Source organism: Solea senegalensis, linkage group LG20, assembly GCF_019176455.1.
Source record: "Solea senegalensis isolate Sse05_10M linkage group LG20, IFAPA_SoseM_1, whole genome shotgun sequence".
NCBI lineage: Eukaryota > Metazoa > Chordata > Actinopteri > Pleuronectiformes > Soleidae > Solea > Solea senegalensis.
Window position 1 is genome coordinate 14,596,823 of NC_058039.1, and position 20,372 is coordinate 14,617,194.

Consider the following 20,372-nt stretch of genomic DNA (forward strand, 5'->3'; position numbering starts at 1 on the left):
ACATTATTGTTGTCCCTTATCCTCCGTGTTATTGGTGTTCATTGTTAAAATGTTGTTGTTGCCAGATCTGGTCACACAGAAGCCTCTTTCACAGGCACTTGTGTGGACGTGTGACTACTACACTATTATGTAAGATGGTGTTGGGTGATTGTCTCTCATAGTCATTCTCATATAAAAAGAAACTGTATTATTACATAAAAACACGGAGCTGAGGCTCGTGTCGGTGTATGTGAATTCAAATAAATCCATTCTCCATCTTTTTTTCTCTCATGCACTGTTTTGCAATCGCTGTGTAAAAAATGGAGGCATTGATTTTCTTTTTCCTTTTTTATGGCACAGGGAACCTTGGTTACTGATTGTGGAGGTTTGCCACGAGCAGCAGCTTTGAGGGCTGTGATTGGACGAGGCTGCTGCCTCCACTGCTCCCATTGGTCACTGCCACAAAATACACTTGCCTTATTACATACAAGGCTCCACCCTGCTGTACAAAGAAGGGGGAGCCATGGGGGAGGAAAGGAGGACGCCTGAACCCTACGTGTTGTCTTACAGGCTGTGTATGTTCAGCCTTGCTGGTTTTTCAATTTAAGTTTGTTGTTGTCTGGAATATATATGGAAGAGGATTAGGGCCACATGTAAAAAAAAGAGATGGCATGAATTCTGAGATTAAAGTCAGAATTTGGAAAATGTAAAACATTTAAATATAAATGTTAAATCTAAATACAGAAATTGAAAAAAGTCAGAATTCTGAGATTAAAGAAAAAGTCAGAAATCTGAGATTAATCTCAGAATTATGAGGGGAGAAAACTGAATTTTGAGCTTAAAGACCACATTTTGAGATTAAAAATCAGAATTCTGGAAAAAAAAGTATTTTTCTTTAATCTCTCAATTCTGATTTTTTTTATTTCACTATTCTGACTATTATACTCTCACAATTCTGATCTTTTCAAATCATAATTCTGACTTGTTTCCTTCTGAGATTAATCTCACAATTCTGTATTTTGTTTTCTATTTTTCCTTAGAGTTCTTGTCTTTAATCACAATTCTTGTTTTTAATCCCCTCAGATTTTTCCCCCTCAGAATTCTGAGATCCAAATTAGAATTCTGATGTTTTTTCTGTCTTTAGATTTAACAAATATTGCAAGACCTTTTTCAAACCGCTAGTGTTTGAAGATAAATGTGGCAAAAAGTACCTCAAACATTTATATTTTGTTTCCAAAAATGTGCACATGTGGCCCTAATCCTCTTCAGTAGCTTTACACGCTTTTGCGCCAGCATCATTGCGCACACGACGCAGCCACCTTCACTGCGCCTCCGCTGTCTGCCTGTCAGACCGCGCGGAGGGCGCACAGATCCCCGCACGCTCTCCTGGTTTTTGCTCCTGGTACCTAAACACATTGTTAACGTTCGGCCGCCGGAGCTCGCGCTCATCAATGACTGTGTGAGCGGATGGTGTCGGTGAGCAGCGGAGAGCGGACAATTATCTGACCCTTGTTTCTTCCGCTGGATGATTTGAGGTGGAGCAGGTGAGTGAGTGAGTGAGTGAAAGAGTGAATGAGTGAGTCACACGTGAAACTGTGTCCACTGGTGTTGACACTTTCACATTCAGCGCCATTTGCAGACAGGTACACCTACCGCCCCTTTATTGTCCCCGCTGGATTCTTCTTTTTTATCATTACTAGTAGTATTAGTAGTAGTAGTAGGCTTGTTATTATCATTATTATCATCATTTTTATTCTTCTTATTGTTATTGTTCTTGTTGTGGAATAAATGGCTCAGGAAAATCTACATTTTGAGTGTTTACATGAGTAAAAATAAAAATGTGAGCTGTGATGATGAGAGACAGAGCAGATCTTCTCTGTAAACAGCGCCACATTGTGTATTTGTGATCATATTATGGTCGAATAATCGGTCGCAGAATCCTCTGTCAATATTAGTGATGATCACCGTCTTCATGTCTCCAGCTGTTGTGTCATCATCATCCACGGGCAGCAGGCTCTAGTCTCTGTGTGTGTGTGTGTGTGTTTGCGCGCGCGTGTGTGTACATTTGATTTCTTACATCTTTTTGGACCTGACACTGACAGTCCTCATGAGAACCTAGACCTGGTCCTAATTGGACAGAACCTTCTCTCTGAGGCTCTGTCTGGTCTAAGTTTGGTGAAACGTGAGTTTTGGTGAGGTTAAGGTTTAAGGTCTATGTCTATGTGTTATAATAATAGTGTATATGTCTTTTTAAATCCAAACTTTTAACATATTCATTCAGAGGGGCTTTTAATACGTTTATAATCGGTACTTTCATGCTTTGATTTATGTTTCATGAATGCGTCTGTTTTTTAATGCTGTGTGTCTGTCGTGCTTTTATTTTGTAAAGCACTTTGGTCACCTGTGGGCTATATAAATAAAGTACGTTACATTACATACATTACAGTTTTGCCTCGGGCGTCCATTCATAATCTGGGGTTTCATGATGGCAGCAGATTCCTATTTTTTCACTCCCTCTAAGGTCCTTTTAGGACACTTCCCTTTACTGTAGTTGTAGTGGCTCTAGCAGTCATTGCTCTTTTTGTCTTTTTTCCCCTTGTGGTGATGTTGTGCGACATGTGTCATGTGTCCCCCTGAGGTGAGCGTGAAAGTGATCTGATGTGATTCTTCCTCCCGACTGAGCGCAGAGATATGACGCGGATGTGAACTGAACGGCAGCATCTTTGACCCGATTGTAGACTAGCGAGTGTCAAAAAGGTCCAGTATGTGACATTTATTATGTTTATGGGAAGTAAGTTTGTTTCTGTAAGTGTATAATGGCTTTAAAATAAAAGTAGTTTGATTCAGAATAAGTCGTACTGATGTACTGTAGGCAAGGCCCATGCAGGACACAGGCCGCCATGTTTCTACGGCAGCCCAAATGGACAAACCATCCAGAATTTGTATATTTTAAAAAGATTGACATACTTTGTGGTATACTAAAGCCACTGTGATATATGTGCAAACTTGTGGCTGAAATTTCAAACTTGTACCTTTTTAAAAACATGATATTAAGCCTAGAAGTGCATCATACTGTCTGAAGTAATCACGTTATGCTCCATCAGAGGGTGCTGTGAGCACAACTTGGTCTCAGATCCACCTTGAATGCCCGGTTTGGGTAGGGGTGGGTCAGAATATTGATTCGGTGACAGATCGTCGTTCTTCCTCGTGCAATAATCTTTATATTTTAGTTAACAAATTAGAGTTTAGAGAATGAGTTTACAGTGAGATAATGGTGGAGAAAGCTACGTTAATAGATGCCCCATCCACTTGCAATACCTTAGGCACTTACTTTGTTCCCTTGGAAGGACGTTTTCACGTGTTCGTCGTGTTTGTTCTTTCTGGTCTTGGGAAAAAAAAAACACCTGTTCACCTCCTCTTGTCTTGTCAACTTGAATAAACATTGACATAAAAGATGTGGAGGAAGAAGAATCAGTGACGTAATAATAACTGGAAAGTAAAGGAAAAAATTGTGACTTATTCTTACCTGCAGTTAAAACCACAGTGTGAAAGAATTCGTGACATCTCATGATGAGACTCTAGATTCAGGGAACTATGGTTGCTGTAGAAACATGGCCGCACAAGATGGCTGCCTTCGTAAAGCAAGACCCTTGTCTAAAGGACACATGAGTGGATATTAACCCTTAGGATCGCCTTCAAAAAAGTTACGTTAACACACTTAGAGCACCAAAATGTGTTCATAAAAAATATATAGTTTAAATTTTTTTACATACATTTTTTTTTTTACAATCAGTCCTTTCCTTATCATATATTAACAATTTCTTTTAATTTTCAACCCCAAAGTTTTTGTCACACACAGTGGTTGCGTTTTCTTTCATAGGTGAAAAATATCGATGAAAATAGTGATTTGAACGGGTTTCAATGTGCACATTTATGTACTTAGGTGTGTTAGTGTGAGTATTTTAATTAATGTTGTTTACAATAGACTAAAATATAAATAAGAAATACATCTTGAACTCTGGTTTATTCATGACCAAAAATCAATATTACATTTTAAATATTCAAATATATATTTTAATGAAGAAACCTGTTTTTTATTCTTTATGGACAGGAAACAATTCTTAAACGGAGAAACATTTCATACACTTTGAGGCAAAATATTGAAAATAACGATAATCGTCATACGTTTAACCTTTGTTATATGGATAATGAAGAATATTATATCACTGTGTATAATGTTATTGCATTATTGCTCAGCCTTACTCAAAAGTCCATTTGCAATCACTTGAAGGAGCTCAAACATCTCCAGTTCGTCTTCTGTGACATTTGCACAGTTTACAAACACATTGTTAATTTTTTATTTAGTTTTCACAGCATCTTAAATGTGATTATTTCATCACCGTCTCTGATTCCATGTCTTTACCCTTCGGGTGTTGTTGGCAGAATGACCCTTTACTGCCCTCTTGCCCCCGCACAGATTCTCTGATATGTGTTATTTTTTTCCCTTTAAATATAATTAAATATTCGCCTTCATGTGGGTCAGGCCAATTCTCACTCTCTGGGTAGTTGTCGGAAAAACTTGTGCTAGCAGAGCAGCTGTGTGTGTCCGTGTGTCCAGCAGTGACTGACTGACATCCGGCTTCCTCTGCACAGCAGCACACAGCAGCTTTTAATCCCACACAGGGCCCCGATTAAATTTAAAGCCGCTTTCGAATCCTTAAGCTCACTTTCAGCACAACTGACACAAGACACCACGTAGTCACAAACACAAAATATGCTAAAGTGTGTTTTTTTGTTGTTGTATTCCACTCTTAAACTTTTGAACCAGTTCTCAACCTGAACCTTCAAACTGCTCAGGCGTGATTTTTGGTTTTTCTATCACAAATGCCAATCTTTTAGAAATCGGGGCAGTGTATGACAATATTAGTGCTGGACAATGAATAATTTACTAAATATGAAAGAGCACATTTTATCAAATTGCAAAGGTGGTGATTTAACCTTTAGAACTCAGAGAATTAAGGCTGCTTTTCCTGTTACCAAGTTTAAACTTATATGATTGTTAGTATACAGTTATATAACCAGCTGTTTTCTGCTGAGGACAGAAATCCAGATGCAGATGATTGAGAAAGGATAAATAATATTATATTCAGGTTTGCACACTGTATACAGTCATGGCACATGCCAGATGTTCATGTAGCAGCTGGGTAAGACTGTGACCTTTGACCTCATAGCAGCTCAATGGGGAAATAACATTCTGACCTGTAGAGAATCGTGCAGAGTGAAGCAGCAGAGCTGTGTGTTCTGTTTGGACGGTAAAAATGACAAATGATTTGTGTTCAGCATCAGCAGAATCTACTCTATGTGGATGTCTTCACACTGTCAATGGATTTATGGTATGGAGCAATGATGTATAGAAGATGATTATTTATGATTATGGATAATAATAATAATACATTTTATTTGTAAGTGCCTTTCAAGGTCACTTCGAAATAAACAGACAAAAGTTAAGATAAACCTGTCCTTCATTTCTTTTCATTCACCTGGGTCCTCATTCATCATTCACCTGTCCTCATCATTCATTCATCATTCATTGTTCTCACCTCATCATTCATCTGTCCTCATCATTCACCTGTCCTCATCATTCACCTGTCCTCATTCATTATTCAACTGTCCTCATTCATCATTCACCTGTCCTCATCATGTCCTCATCGTTCACCTGTCGTCATCGTTTACCTGTCCTCATCATTCACCTGTCCCTCATCATTCACCTGCCCTCATCGTTCACCTGTCCTCGTTGTTCACCTGTCTCGTTGTTCACCTGCCCTGTTTCACCTCGTTGTTCACCTGCCCTCGTTGTCAGCTGTCCTCTTCGTTCACCTGTCCTCTTCGTTCACCTGTCCTCTTCGTTCACCTGTCCTCGTCGTTCTGCCCTCGTCGCTCACCTGTCCTCGTTGTTCACCTGTCCTCGTCGCTCACCTGTCCTCATAATTTTAAGGTTATGATATTGTTTTTATATCAGTCTGATCTTTACTTCTGAAGCATAAACATCTCATTCAGCTGACGAGCAAACCTCCAGCTCAGAGCGGTGCTGCTCGTATGGAGTGAAAAGCTGCAGACGCTGGTGTTATTTGTGACACCTGCTTCAAACTGCTGCTCAGAAACATACGGCCACTCAACAATCAGCCACAGGAATGTGAACCACTTTTTTGTGTGTGTGTGAGCTGTGGATTTAAAAAAGAAAAAGAAAAAAAGAAGTACACCTGGAGCTGTGGAGCCCACGCGTTCACTTTCCCCTGCCCTGTCAGCACTAATGCCGCTGTGCCAGCATCCACGCTGAACCACAGGCTGCCAGTAGCTGTTGGAACTTCACATGGCGGCAAGCTGTCCACCCTTCAACCTGCCAGCTCACCTGAAAATGTTGTCGTAGGAGACAAACAGTGAAAAAGTGCTTCGAGAAACTTAATTACACCCTGTCACCTTTTCACCGTTTGCTCTGGAGCAGATTGTTAAAGTTTCTTAAACCCCTGAAATATCATGAAGACATAAGTGCAGTCATCTCCCATCTAACGCAAGTTACGTGACCCGAAGGTCGCGTGCGTCACACCTCTATGCTTCTATGCAGTAAAGTTTACAGAGAGTTTGATGACACTACAGTGTATTGTGATGAAGTTACTGAACGTTTTTTGATATCATTTTTCGGGTGTTGCACTTCGTAGACGGTCCCTTCACTCCGGGCCCTGAGTGGAAGGAATGATGCACAGATTGACTGGGTTTACTTTAGGACTCTGGTTATGTCGAACAAGGACCATCACAGAATAAACCAAGTCACACTGTACTGTGTACACACACACACTTCATGATCTGTAGGTATGCAGTCATTGTCTTGTTAGAAGCTGAACCTGAAGGTCTGAAGTTCAAAGGCCCATGGATTCAAAGTTGTCTATCTTGTAGGACCAGAACCTGAACCTGAAAACCCCACGGATGTGAAGTGGAAGCTTTTTGTTGTTGTAGTAATGTCAGAGTCCCAGAACCTTTTCTTTATTTTTTTTTGTTGAAATAATAGAGCAGCTCAGGACACAATTGACTGTTGTCTGTTTGTCTAATCTCACCTCTGACTGACCATCTGTTGTCATGCTGTCCATGCATCACTCAGACAAACAGTCAGACGTGAGACAAAACTTTCTGTTCCTGCTTGAGTGTAAACAAGATGTCAGTGAAGTTTATTTAGCTCTTAAAACACAAATATGACTACTTCTGGATCCGGGATCCAAACTGGATGAATTCTGTTTTTCCTCTTAGCTTATTATTTTTGCATCCACCTGTAATTTCTTTTAACGATACTTTAATCCTTTAACACCTAAGCCTCACAATGTCCCCGGGACAGAAAATGTCCTGTGAGTTAAGTTCTTTTGCCCATTTTTCCCAGAATGAGTGTTTTAACAATTTATTAACTGTAGTTGTACACAAACACCAGATTGTGTGTGTTAACTTTGAAATTTGAACAGTGTAAAACATATTTTAAATAACATTTGTTTGAGTCTTAACCATATATGACTTTGACGTGCAATTTCTCAGCTTTCAGAAACTGTTGGAATTTTTACGATAGCACAAACCGTGTTTTTTTCAGGTTTTAATTGTCATTTGTATTGGTCTTCAGGTTGTTTATAACACAATTTATAAAACAGCGGTCTGAGTACACTGCCTTGTGGGATCCCACAATCAATTTCCCTCACAAAAGATATTGTCCCACCCAGATAAAACTAATTCAATTATGTGTGAGATCATTTTTGTGTCACATGACGTCATTGTTACAAAGGCTCTACAGCCCGTGTATTAATCATATGGACAGTAGGTTAATTAGAAGATCAGCGGGTTCAGTGTCCGCTCCTCATGTCCAAGTGTCCTCCTGAACCTTAAATTACCCAGACAGATCTGCCATTAGTGCGTGAGTGGGACATGATAAAGGAGCTCTATTTATATCCACGAGTGACTGTGACTCAGAGTGTAAAGTGCGTCGAGTAGTTGTTAAGACGAGAAGAGAGCTTTTGAAAATCCGGTTCACTCCTATGTTATCTTTACTCGGGGCATGGTTTTTCATTTTTTCATCATTACTTCTTAATTTTTGTTTAAATGGAATTGTTTAACTTTACAGAATCGAAGGAATAAATACTTTTAATATTTGAACTTTGGAGAATAATTTCAACCGGTGTGGCAAAACACTTGACCTTGAATCTGCAAAGTAATCAAACTTGAAGGAGATATACGATATACAGTTACGATTCAGCAGTTACGGGGGGGGGAGCTGCTTATTGTTGCATAGATTTTCCCCACGCTGCCGTCTCGCTTTTCCTTAATCTTCCCCGCTGACGTGGTTGTTGTTACCGCGGCAACAAGATGTCCGACTGATGTGGCGTTCCAGGTGCCAGCTGATGCAGCTGATGCAGCTCGTGCAGCCACCCACCTTTGCTGCTGCTACTGTGATGTAGTGAGTGACTGTGTGCAGCAGGCGTGAGGCTGTAAATATCATCAGTCTGCTGCTGCTGCTGCTGCTGCTGCAGGGTGAGGGGCCGCGATGAAGAACAAATGACTCTGACACACAGAAAACATGATGCATGTGTGAGACCAGCGAGAATCACAGCGGGCTCAGCTGATAAATGTTGCCATCAGCACCTCGTCTCACTGAGACAGTGGTGTTTAACCGTGTGGCAGTAAAGACACAAGGGAGGCACTAAAGTGTGAATATCTGGCTTGTGCAGCTCAGGCTGCCGTTTAAAGGTACAATAGGCAGGATTTTTTGAAAAAAAAAAAAAATAGAATTGCAGGCAAAGGTCCTCCTCATATGTGATCTCTGTCTGTTTTTATAACTTGATCCTGTCCTCTTACCTCCACAGCTGTTGCCATGACAACAGACGAGGCAGAGAGTCACCAGAAGAAGCCGAGGCAGCAGGAGGAAGCCGGCCAGGACGCCCGGCCGCCCTCACCAGAGGAGGAGCAGCAGCCGCAGCCGCAGCCGCAGCTCAGGCCTCGCAACCGCAACTCTGCCAGCCGCGGCCTCTCGCGCCTCTTCTCCTCCTTCCTGAAGAGGCGCTCGCAGTGTGAGAGCGAGGGGGGCGAGAGGGAGGACAAGCAGGACGAAGAGGAGGCCAAAGCGCCCATCGCCGACCCGGAGCCTGAACTGAGGACGGAGGGCGAGGTGGCCCTGGATCAGCACTCAGTAAGCAGTGCTGAGGCTCAGGTCAGCCTGTATGCTCTGTGTCTGTGGGCAAAAGCACTTTATCTGGTTCCCTTTCTAATGTTCTACGCTGTATATACGCTAAAAATCTGGCAGTGAGCTTTTTCTTCTGGGTTCAATCCCTGGATGAGCCCCCCCCCCAAAAAAAAAAAAACGATGCCTGCAGAGCAGAGCACACCGGGCTCAGCACCTGGTGCAGTAAAGCCCGGGACACACCGCCAAGATGGTCAGCGTGAATTGTCATGTGTTGAGGCAAAAAAAAAGAAGTTGCTTTTGCACACACACACACACACGGCACGTACGGTTTAAAGCTGTCTGTGAAGCTGCTGTCGATGCTGCTCAGTGCCTGCACACACCAGCACCAGCTGACCCTCGAGGCCGTGTGTCACCGGCCTAAAACTCACTATCATCTGTTCTCTGTTCATAAACTTCAGCACAGTTTAATATACACACAAAGAAAAGTGCATGATGTTTTTGAAATGTGGTTTTATCAGGCACTCAAACACTGATACAGACAACTTTAAACTTTGAGGTCAAGTAAGTGTAGTAGAATTTTCTTACATCCAGCAGCTCCCTGCACTTTCTGGAGGAGAGAGGCAGACACGTGCTCAGGGGAAATAGACATCAGGAAAAACTGATTTAACCACCTTTTTCCAACAGGAAACTGAAGTTTGTGTGATGCTGCCTCCGTCAGTTTTCTGCGACAGACCAGGAACTCCAGCGTGTGACACTTATTTTCCTCAATGGACTTTGTGGCAGAAACAAACTTCTGTTTCCTGTTGGAAAAGGGAGATTTTTTTATGGAGAGCAAGATCACAAACATTCTTACGATACAATTATACTCAAAGGTGGTGAAAAACCCCCGTAAAGTGCTGCTTTTGATCGTTACTCGAGTAAAAATCACAATAAATGTATGTTGGAAACAAAGTCTTCATGGTTTCTTGGTTTATCTCTCCAAGATGCTTACACATGCATTACCCAGAATTCTCCCACGACAGTGAAATATGTGGTTCTTTAAGGTCAGGTGTGTGTGTAATAACAGCTGATGAATTTGAACTAAAAATAACCATGTTGCTTCCTTCCCTGTCGCGTATGAAGGCACTGGAGGAACAAACACAGCGTTTACCTGATCCCAGATTATTATTGCAAACCGCAGCGTAATCTGTGTGATTGTGACGTGTGATTGCACTGTCTCCGTCAGGCTGTCCAGGTAGAGAGGAAAGAAGCCGAGGAGCAGGAGGAGGAGGAGGAGGAGGAGGAGGAAGAGGAGGAGGAGGAGGAACAAGAGAAGGATAAGGAGGAAGGAGAAGAGGCTATCCTGGAGAACGTGGAGGACAAGGAGAAGGAGGGGGAGAGGGAGGAGAAGGAGGAGAAGGAGGAGAAGGAGTCGGGTCCTGAAGGAGGCGGTGAGGCAGAGAAGAAGGAGAAGATCACAGAGGAGGAGGCCAAAGCTCCCAAAGCACCACGTCGACCCAAGACCATGCAGATCAAAGTCACCCTGCTGGACGACACTCTGTTTGAGTGTGAGCTGGACGTAAGAGCACTCTTCACCTCACGTGTCATGTTCACTGAAGTTAACTTAACTTAACAAATCCTCTACTTCTTCTTCTTCTTCTTCTTCTACTTTTGGATATTCACTTTATACAAATACAAATGTACATAAGTGACTATTAAATGTTTTATTATACTCACCATGTCATGTCGTCCCTGTCCATGGATCAGAAACATGCCACAGGTCAGGACCTGTTCGCCAAGGTGTGCGACCACCTCAACCTGCTGGAGAAGGACTATTATGGTCTGGCCATCTGTGAGACGCCTGCTGTGAAGGTGAGCTGGGTTCGCGTTGGGTTCATGGACAACACTGTGTGATTGACAGGTAGCACCGTCCGACACAGGGGTGTCAAACTCAAATGAACCTGCGGGCTGATGAGCGTCTAGTCTGGAGGGGGCGGGTCTAGAGAAACCTACCACGTTATCCTCCACATGAGGGTCCATCGCAGGGACACGCAGACACAACCAACCGTCCACTCTCTCACATTTACACCTACGGTCATTTTTTAGAGCATGTTTTTGGACTGTGGTCCACGAACCCTGGTCTTTTTGCTGCACGGGCAACAGCGCGGACCAGCACACCTACCGTGTGGCCCCCGGGTGCAACTCGAGACCTAGAATTATTCAATTATAATGTGATATTCCATCATGGTGTCTTCATATTTCACAAAATTTCAAAGTAAAAGTGTTTGTTTTGATACGAAATGATGTAAACTTCACAATAAATCTGCTTATATAAAAAAAACAGAGAAATAAATCTAAAACTAAGTAATTATATCGACAATTGTAATTAAAACACCAAAAAACCTTTTATATACAGTATATATGTAATTTGTTACCAGTTACTATGATAAAATCATTGCTCTCTATTCTACCACCACATGTGTTTAAATGAAGAGGAGGTCGCGGCCCATGTTTTCTTTTAACATCATATTAAATGGTGGGTTGCATGTAATCGACTGGGGGGCCACATTCGGCCCGTGGGCCACCAGTTTGACACCTCTGGAGGTGCATGGTTGTAGGTGCATCAAATATGAAAAAAAATGGAAAGGAAATAGGAGTTTGGAAACTTGTTGAGTTAATTGGTCTCTCACTCTCTCGATCAGACTTGGTTGGACTTGAATAAAGAAATCCGCCGGCAGGTACAAGGTGAGCTTCACTTCTCCCACAAACACACGCTCTCAAGTATTTTTGAACACTTATTTCCTCTCACGCTGTTTCCTTCCTTCAGGTGTCAGCTATAACTTCACCTTCAACGTGAAGTTCTATCCGCCGGACCCAGCGCAGCTGTCTGAGGACATAACAAGGTAGAAAAAAAGAAAAGAGTCTTTTCTGAGGGCAAGCACTCTCCCTGATGTGGAAAGCCTACATGTGACCCCTGTTTGTGCATTGAAGGTACTACCTGTGTCTCCAGCTGCGGAAGGACATCCTGCAGGGTCTGCTTCCCTGCTCCTTCGTCACGCTGGCGCTGCTGGGCTCCTACGCCCTGCAGTCGGAGCTGGGCGAGTACGACCCCGAGGTGCACGGCAGCGAGTACGGCAAGGACATGAAAATGGTCCAGGGTCAGACCAAGGAGCTGGAGGACAAGATGATGGAGCTGCATCACACGTACAAGTGAGGGCCGAGACGTTTACTTTCAAAAGACAGACGCCGACTATCGCTTTATATGGACCTAGAGTGTATCGCATCACCGTAATTCAAAGTCAATACGTGGTTATTGCGATAATTTCACGTGCGTGGTCGCAGGAAGACGCAAATCAGCGCCTTTGTTGCCATTTTTTGGCCTGTTTTTCAAATTTAACACGCAAAATCTGGCGTTCGTGTACAACTACAGTGCTTTTGTCTAAATTAAATGTTAAGACGCTTTTTTAACATGGAGTAAATTGTAAATAACTGCCAGATATTGAACGTTTATCTGGAAAAAAGGACAAAAACACGTACAAGATGGTTTCTGGGCCCTTTTACGGTTAAATGTTTTTAACTTGTTTGTTCAGGAACAAACTTAAAATGAAGGATTATTTGTGGAGCAAAAGTCCTGTACTGTATTGTTCCTCAGTGTCTGAAATGATATCAGCGATTTATTTTCTTCCAATGTCCACTTAATATTTCCATCTCCAACATTTAAACAAATCGAAAATGTTCAGTCAGCAACACCTGAGTTTAAGGACAGGTGACCTCAAATAACCCAGCATGACCCCGGGCCCTGGGGCATCACCCTCAGGCAGAATATAAGAAATAAAACACAACCCCCTAGTGGTTGGGGGTAAAATCTCACAAATAAAACGAGACATGGCTCCTACAATTCTATTTTTTTTTTTTTCAATAATTGTCGTGGAATTAAAATTGTGAGCGTAAAGTTAACACTAACCGGCCAAGTACGAGAATATGAAAATAACTGATGATTCAGGGTCAGGAAAAAGAAAGCGTAAGAGAAAGAGAGAGCTGCTCTTCCTCTGCACTCTCTCTTAAATCTGCCGCAGTAACTGCAGCTTCTCTTTTGGTTCCTCCTGTGGTGTCGTCGCAGGTCAATGAGTCCGGCCCAGGCAGACATGATGTTCCTGGAGAACGCCAAGAAACTGTCGATGTACGGCGTGGATCTCCACCAGGCCAAGGTGACGACAAGAGCTCCTTTTTTATCTGCTATCTACTTATTAAACTGCATTTTAAACGCTAAACATTCAGAAAACCTGAAGTTAACTAACTGTGTCCATGGCAGGGGCAGGTTACATCGGTGATAGTTGTTTCCTGATGTCTTGTGAGGCAGAATGTTGCCTTCAATTCTTCCAAAAATGTTTTGGTGTTTTGTATTTTGTGCTTGTGTGTGTGTTTTCATGTGTGCAGCAGGAAGGAGACATGTGACATGTCAGAAATCAGGTCAATCTGTTTATATCAGAGGAAGGATTTAGAGCCACGGTGTTAGAGGACTGTGCTGCCACCTGGTGGAGGATTGTGAGCAGTACAAGGAAGCTTGAGCTGCCGTTTTCTCACAGTATAGCTCCTCCTGACAGATTAAGAGACATGTTCAGACATCAACACATCTTTAGAGTTGTTTTAAAATGATAAATAATACACATTTCATTTTCTTTCTTCTCTTCTTTGGACCATTTCACATCTACGTCCAGGTTTCCTGCAGGTTGTGGTCACTTTTGATGGAAGCCTTTGTTTCTCTCTAACAGGATCTGGATGGTGTTGACATCATGTTGGGCGTTTGCTCCAGTGGTCTGATGGTCTACAAAGACAAACTGAGGATCAACCGCTTCCCCTGGCCCAAAGTCCTCAAGGTCTCCTACAAGCGCAGCAGCTTCTTTGTCAAAATAAGGCCCTCGGAGGTAAATGAGAGGATTTTTTTTCATATCAACCCGACGTTCAGCCTCCTCTGAAACTCTGTGGTGGAATATTGAGCTCAGGCCGACATGTGGTTTAATTCATCCATTCTTCTCAACAGGTAGAACAGTATGAGAGCGCCATTGGCTTCAAACTACCCAATTACAAGGCGGCCAAGAAGCTGTGGAAAGTGTGTGTGGAACATCACACCTTCTTCAGGTGGGCTGTCATGTTCACACACCACATACAAGTGTTTGTGCGCGTCTCGTTGTAGTTTCCACACATGCACACACAGCCCCACATTCATGTGCAGTCGACGCACATATTTGGACGTGGTGACGTCAGTTTGTTCTTGAACCTTTGGAGGGTGAAGATGTACAGAAGATGCTTCCAGGATGTTCGGTGAAGGTTCACAGTCATCCGCACTCTTCTTCAGTAGTTAGCTGTGGGCCACTGGACTTGTTGAAGAAGAAATGAAGAAGAACTGAAGAAGAACTGAAGAAGAACTGAAGAGTCAAGTCCAGTCGCCCACAGCGAACTACTGAAGAAGAAATGCTTCCAGGATGCATCTCAATGCCAGGTGTTAACAGTCATATTCAAGGCGGTTCACTTAAAACCGGGTCTCCCAGGATGGATGGTTAAGGACCATGTCTGAACGGGGCCTTTCTCGCGCGGTGCCCTGAGAAAACCAAAAGTAGAAGGTTTAATGAGTCTTGATGAGAGAATGGCTGGGGAGTTGAGTTAATGCTTCAGCATTCAGCCACATGGGAGTCGAGGATCAGTACCGGTGTGTTTTTTGTGTACAGGTTGACCTCCACTGAGATGGCCACCACTCCCAGGAAGTTCCTGGCGCTGGGCTCCAAGTTTCGCTACAGCGGTCGCACTCAGGCTCAGACCAAACAGGCCAGTTCTCTGATCGACAGACCGGCTCCTCTGTTCCAGCGCTCGTCCAGCAAGAGGAACTCACGCAGCTTGGATGGAGGTAATCGACGTGTGTGTGTGTGTGTGTATTTACATTTAACTTTTATCCAAAGCCACTTACAAAAGAGGACTAAGCTCCATAGAAGTCTCGGAAAGAACTCCACTGGATAGGAACAGTAGCCTGACAGAGGGTACGAGTGCAGAAGTGGATCCAAGTGCAGAAAGAAAAGAGCCTGGAAGAGTATTCGTTACATCTTTAGGACTTTTTTCTGCCATAATCACTGACCTTCTCAGGACCAGTAGACCTCATGTAGACCAAGAGGAGGAGAACTATGCTAGGAGACCAATTTAACAAAGATGCAGCGAGGAGCTTTAGCGATGTCTTTTGAAAGGGTCAGATTGTGACCAGTTACGTGAAATTGTGAATCTTAGAATCTGATGGTGTGACGTCTGGCGGCTGCAGTGTCCACCTGTATGCAGTCTTCTTGTGGACGTGCTGTGATTGGACTCCACACAGTCACATAAAGTGAACCTAAGAGAGAGAGAGAGAGAGACAGTTAGTGCGAGTTAGAGCTCATTTAGAACGATTTGGTTGAAAATGAGGTAATTAGGATTTTTCACATATTGCAACTGCAATTTGATGTCAAGGTCAAGGACATCAGACTCAGGGATTAGGTCGATGTGCATTATTTCCAAAAAAGAGACTTTTATTCACTCAAACTATATAATAATTCTGTGCTCCATAATCTCAAACTGCTCATTAATTAATGTGCAAAAAGTCTTATTCCTGTTCGTTTTATTCTCGGCTTCAGCCGTGTGTTTTCGACTGTAGCCTGTACGTAGGTATTGTGCGTCCATGCAGAGACCGCCCAGTCATTAAAGCTCTGTAAAGGGAGAATTGTCATCATCACCAGCGATGATGGAAGCTCTTTGTGCAGCTGAGAGCAGCAGAAAAATCACTCTTCTTGGTGCTTCTTGTGTAACAAGAGATGGCGTTTGCAAAATTGCACAACTGTGTGGTTTTCAGTCCTCGAGCAGCAGCAGCGCCAGCGACTCGGTGTCGATGTCTGTCTGAGTAATTGGGTCATCGCACCGGAGCAGCTCAGTAAAGGTGTTCTTTTACCGTCAGCGCGAGCAGAATAACAGTTATTAGGAGCTCTCTTTGTGTCCTCGTGTGGCCTGAAAAATCTATCCTTCAAAAAAACACTTGAACTGACGTGAAACAAATCACTTCTCTCTCTCTCTCTGTCTGCTTCAGCCATGGCGTCCACACCCGACAACAAATCCACCCGCCCGGTCAGCGCTCCGGTCATGTCGCCGGCGTCCCCAGGGGAAGCGTTGCCGTCGCCGCTGCTGACGATCCTGCCGCGCTCTGACCGCCGCGACGGCAGCACGCCGAAGAGCCACCGCTCCGCTGACAGGAAGTCCGAGTTGAAGAAGGAAAGCCGCGCGGGCGAGCACGCCAGGAGCCACAGCCCGAGACCAGACTCCACTCCTGAAATCAAGGTAGCGGACGCACACGCGCGCGTCATCACGTCACTGCATGTGTTTTTAATGTCGCAAACAGAGGATGTGACATCAGAGACACTGGTGTTATCATTATGTCCTGAGTGTCCAGACTCCAAATATGTCCTGAATGCGTCTCTAGATCCTGTCACAGAAACCACATTGGTCTGGGATGCAGGAGGTCACATGCCCTGTTGTTTCAAATAGAAATTGAAGTCCCTGCAACAAGAGACGCATCCAGAACATCGGACACTTGTTGGACAGATGTTAGGACTTTGTCTTTAGCGCCTTGTGCTCTGTGGAAGTTTCTTTTAATCCCTTGGATCTGATCCTGACGCGTGAGCTTTGTCTGTGCTGCCGCAGACAGTAGCGAGGCGAGAGCGGAGACACTCCCCCTCTGTGTCCACTGCCAACGGGGAAAGAGAGAAAAAGAGCCAGGTTTGTTTTGCCTGATGCATGATCACACCGGAGTAAACCAGTCAATACACACAATTCTGTGTGTTTTATGTTTATATAGATATATATATATAACCAAACCAACTATCTACAGATACTGGTATCAGTCTGATACAGGTTTTTAAGCTTGATGAAGTTACTGTAACCAGCCATTTTAAACTTTATAATTCTGCTTCTATAAAGGCAGAGAGAAACTGCAGCTTCTTTTCATATTCATGTTCCTCTTCAACAACATTATACGTCGAATACTACACAACTCCTTATATGGACATCGTGGGGGGCGTGTTTTATAGGTCACATCCTGAGGCTTCCTGAGGCTTTAGACTTACTGAAGGAGGAGACGAGACACATGAGAGCAAAACATGGAGCTGCGCGCATCTTGAGGTTGTGTTTACCCACAATGCATTTCTGCATTTGGCTCACTTGAAGCCCAACCGAGAGTACCTCCAGTACGTCAGAGCAGATGAACTAGGGTTCGATTGAGAAGGGCTGGCGCGATTGCACCCTTAGCCACCAGGGGGCGACTCCACTCTTTGCAAAAGAACTCGGTTGTAGTGAGATGACTCGATGCCACGCTTTTTTGATACTGTTATCAGAAGGATTTTTATATGCGATGATGCTGTAACTATGACCAGAGAATCTAGTTTTTTTCTGACTTGATTTTTTTATTTAGAGGAAAATAGATAATGAACGAGTGGACACCAGCTGTGAGGGAAAGTTAATATCATCTCAACAGGCGCCTGTTTTCTGTCAGATTTCCCTTTTTCTAAGTGACTTTGAGTCAGACTGATACCAAGTATTGACCCATGAATCTCACGAGTGTGAACCTGAGCACACCCTAACTGTGTCCCTTTCCTTTGACCGGGGCGGGGGGGGAGCAGCACTCTCCTCAGGACAAAACAAAGGCGGAGGTTGCACGAGTAAGAAAGGTTAGCATGTCCCTGAGCCGCCGTCCCTCCTCCACGTCATGAGACTTTTCCCTCTTCTCTGTTGCCTGACGGCCGCTGCTTGTCTCCACGCAGACACCGAGTGCTTCTCCTGAATGCTCTGTGCTGGGTTTTTGTTTTTCTGTTTCCTTTCCCCATCAGCTGCACGAGAACTCGCTGTCGGGACGACGGAGAAATCAGTTTTATTTTTTTGTGAAAATGTGGTTTCTCCTTCTCCAGACGCGGACGTTCAGTTGCACTGGTTTGTTTGACAGTGACAGAATGTGTCCCTCCAGGATGCTGATTGCTGCTTATTTATGATGATTGGATTTATTTTTTTCTTGCATGTGAATCAGTTTAAGAGGCACAAATAAATCGGGGAACAAATCGGGGAACTGAAGAAAACAAGCCTCTAGCCGGTGTAGGTACAGTACATTTATGGACTATAAGTTTCAGTTTATTCCACATTTAAAACCTTGAGATTAAAAACAAGTTCATCTGCACTAAGAATAAACAAAAAAATTTGCCGTGTTTTCAGAGAGAATGAGCCTCTTAACAAAAACACTTAAAAACAAACCCTTAAATATGTGGAACACCAATGACTCTAATGACACGCTGTGTCTGAGACAGTAAATAGACACATTTCACTTGTGTGTTTTTGTTTGTATTGTGTATTTCAAGCCGAGCAGTTGTGTGTATTTGTAAGTTTTGTCGCACAAAATCACCGTGTTAAGGGTTCGTGCTAAACTAAAGGTGGTTTCGAAACTAAAACTCACGTAGAGTCACTTTTAAAATGTCGAGAAGTTTATGTTTCCATGCAGACAGGATAGGTTGTCATTTGTTTTGGAAATACCTGAAGTGGCTTTTCAAGCTCCACTGCACTGCAGCAGCCTCTGCATGCACAGCATGTACAGTAATATCTGCCTGGCTTCTCTTATGCTACGTGTGTGTGTGTGTGTGTGTGTGTGTGTGTGTGTGTGGCAGCTGCAACCCCTGTCATCTTTGGCGCTCTGTCGTCGCTGACGGCCGACGCCGTTTCCACTGCTAATCAGATATTAAGAATGTTTGGATGAGTTGTTGCTTCTGCTCGCCTCCAACCAACTCCAACTCTCCCTCCTTCCTTTTTTTTCCTGCCTTTTTCACAGAAGAGAGCAAAGAAACTTGAGGGAGAAAGTATTTATATCAGACATAGCAATTTAATGTTGGAGGTTTGTATCTTTTTTGAGTTTTTTTTAAACGTCTCTTCTGGCTGTTGTCGTCATCATCTCCTTCTTTTTCTTGCATGCCGTTTCATTGTCTTTCTTTCTTTCTTTTTTTATTTCCTGCCTTGTTTTCAGCGTAACCCTAAAGGCTTCGCATGCACCATGTTCCTCTCTGATTCTCATGCAAGTAGACGCACTTTACTTTGACATTGTCTCTTTGCCCCTTTTTTTCGTATTTTCCTTTTATGAAACACGATTGGGAGCGGTTTCATAGAAATGACGGCAGATATAAGCGATATAACAATATATTAAAGATGTTTTTATATATTTTTTGTCGTTTAAAAATGCACCTGCCGTTAATGTACTGGAAACACGTGGTATTTATTCTGTAGGGACAAAACATGTAAACATCTATTTACAGCCCTGTTTGGGAACAAATAAATAATAATAATTAAATAAATTAAAAACAATTAAATACAGACAATATTACCATAATTATGTTTACCACAATAAACATACACAGCATTAAAAATATGAACAACAATGTCTAAAGAAGCAGCAGTTTGTGCCTTTTGTTGAAGCCAGAGTTTTACCGTAGATATAAAAGCTTTCAAATTTAGCATTGAGCCATGGTGGCTCAGTGGTAGGGCGAGTTGTCTTTCAATTGGAAGGTTGTGGGTTCAATTCTTGGCTCTGTTAGTCTATAATGTGTCCTTGAGCACTTTAAGACACTTAATCCCATGTTGCAGCGTGTGCTTGGCTGAGTAGAGAGTGGAAAAGCTCTGTTTAAATACAGACCATAATGCCAACTCTTCTTCTTCTGATTTTATTTGCTAGTAACGAGTCACAAAGAGAGTTAGAGGAAATAAAGTCGAGTAAAAGTACAAGAAATACAAATAAAATACACATATGTGAATTTTGTACTTAAGTACAGTAACGAAGTATTTGTATTTTATAGCTCATCTTCGACATGACCTTTAATTAACCTTCAATGGGGGCAAACTCTAAACCAGAGGTGCCAAACTCGCGGCCCGTGGTCCACATGCGGCCCGCCACTTTAATATCAAGTTATAATGACTTATGCCCGTCTACAGATTCACTTTTGCACCATAAATAAGTGTTTTATCGTGAACTTTATGTATCAAACAAACACATTTATGTGAAATATCATCAACCTTTGACCTTGATGCTCATTGGCTCTTCCAAACCCCTGCAGTAAATTATGGTTTCACTATCTGTCAGTATAGGATCATTTAAGTTGCCTTAAATTGATCA

At 43.0% G+C, this 20,372-nt stretch overlaps 1 protein-coding gene across 13 annotated transcripts in view; it reads left to right on the forward strand.

Annotated features, from left to right (window-relative positions):
• The first annotated feature begins 1,295 nt into the window (after positions 1-1,295).
• Positions 1,296-20,372, forward strand: part of epb41a (erythrocyte membrane protein band 4.1a) — a 49,417-nt gene continuing 30,340 nt past the window's right edge. The window contains exons 1-15 of one of the 13 annotated variants that reach the window (XM_044052045.1): positions 1,296-1,523; positions 8,871-9,214; positions 10,413-10,745; positions 10,934-11,038; positions 11,869-11,911; positions 11,994-12,069; positions 12,158-12,376; positions 13,287-13,374; positions 13,939-14,091; positions 14,208-14,305; positions 14,893-15,068; positions 16,266-16,513; positions 16,877-16,951; positions 17,851-17,898; positions 19,041-19,103. In XM_044052045.1, the coding sequence (XP_043907980.1) occupies positions 8,879-9,214; positions 10,413-10,745; positions 10,934-11,038; positions 11,869-11,911; positions 11,994-12,069; positions 12,158-12,376; positions 13,287-13,374; positions 13,939-14,091; positions 14,208-14,305; positions 14,893-15,068; positions 16,266-16,513; positions 16,877-16,951; positions 17,851-17,898; positions 19,041-19,103 (2,061 nt within the window). In that variant the 5' untranslated portion in view covers positions 1,296-1,523; positions 8,871-8,878. Of the gene's footprint in view, positions 1,524-8,870; positions 9,215-10,412; positions 10,746-10,933; positions 11,039-11,868; positions 11,912-11,993; positions 12,070-12,157; positions 12,377-13,286; positions 13,375-13,938; positions 14,092-14,207; positions 14,306-14,892; positions 15,069-16,265; positions 16,514-16,876; positions 16,952-17,850; positions 17,899-19,040; positions 19,104-19,232; positions 19,281-20,372 lie in introns of all 13 variants that reach the window. The other 12 variants (XM_044052035.1, XM_044052033.1, XM_044052034.1 and 9 more) reach the window with 12 other exon arrangements.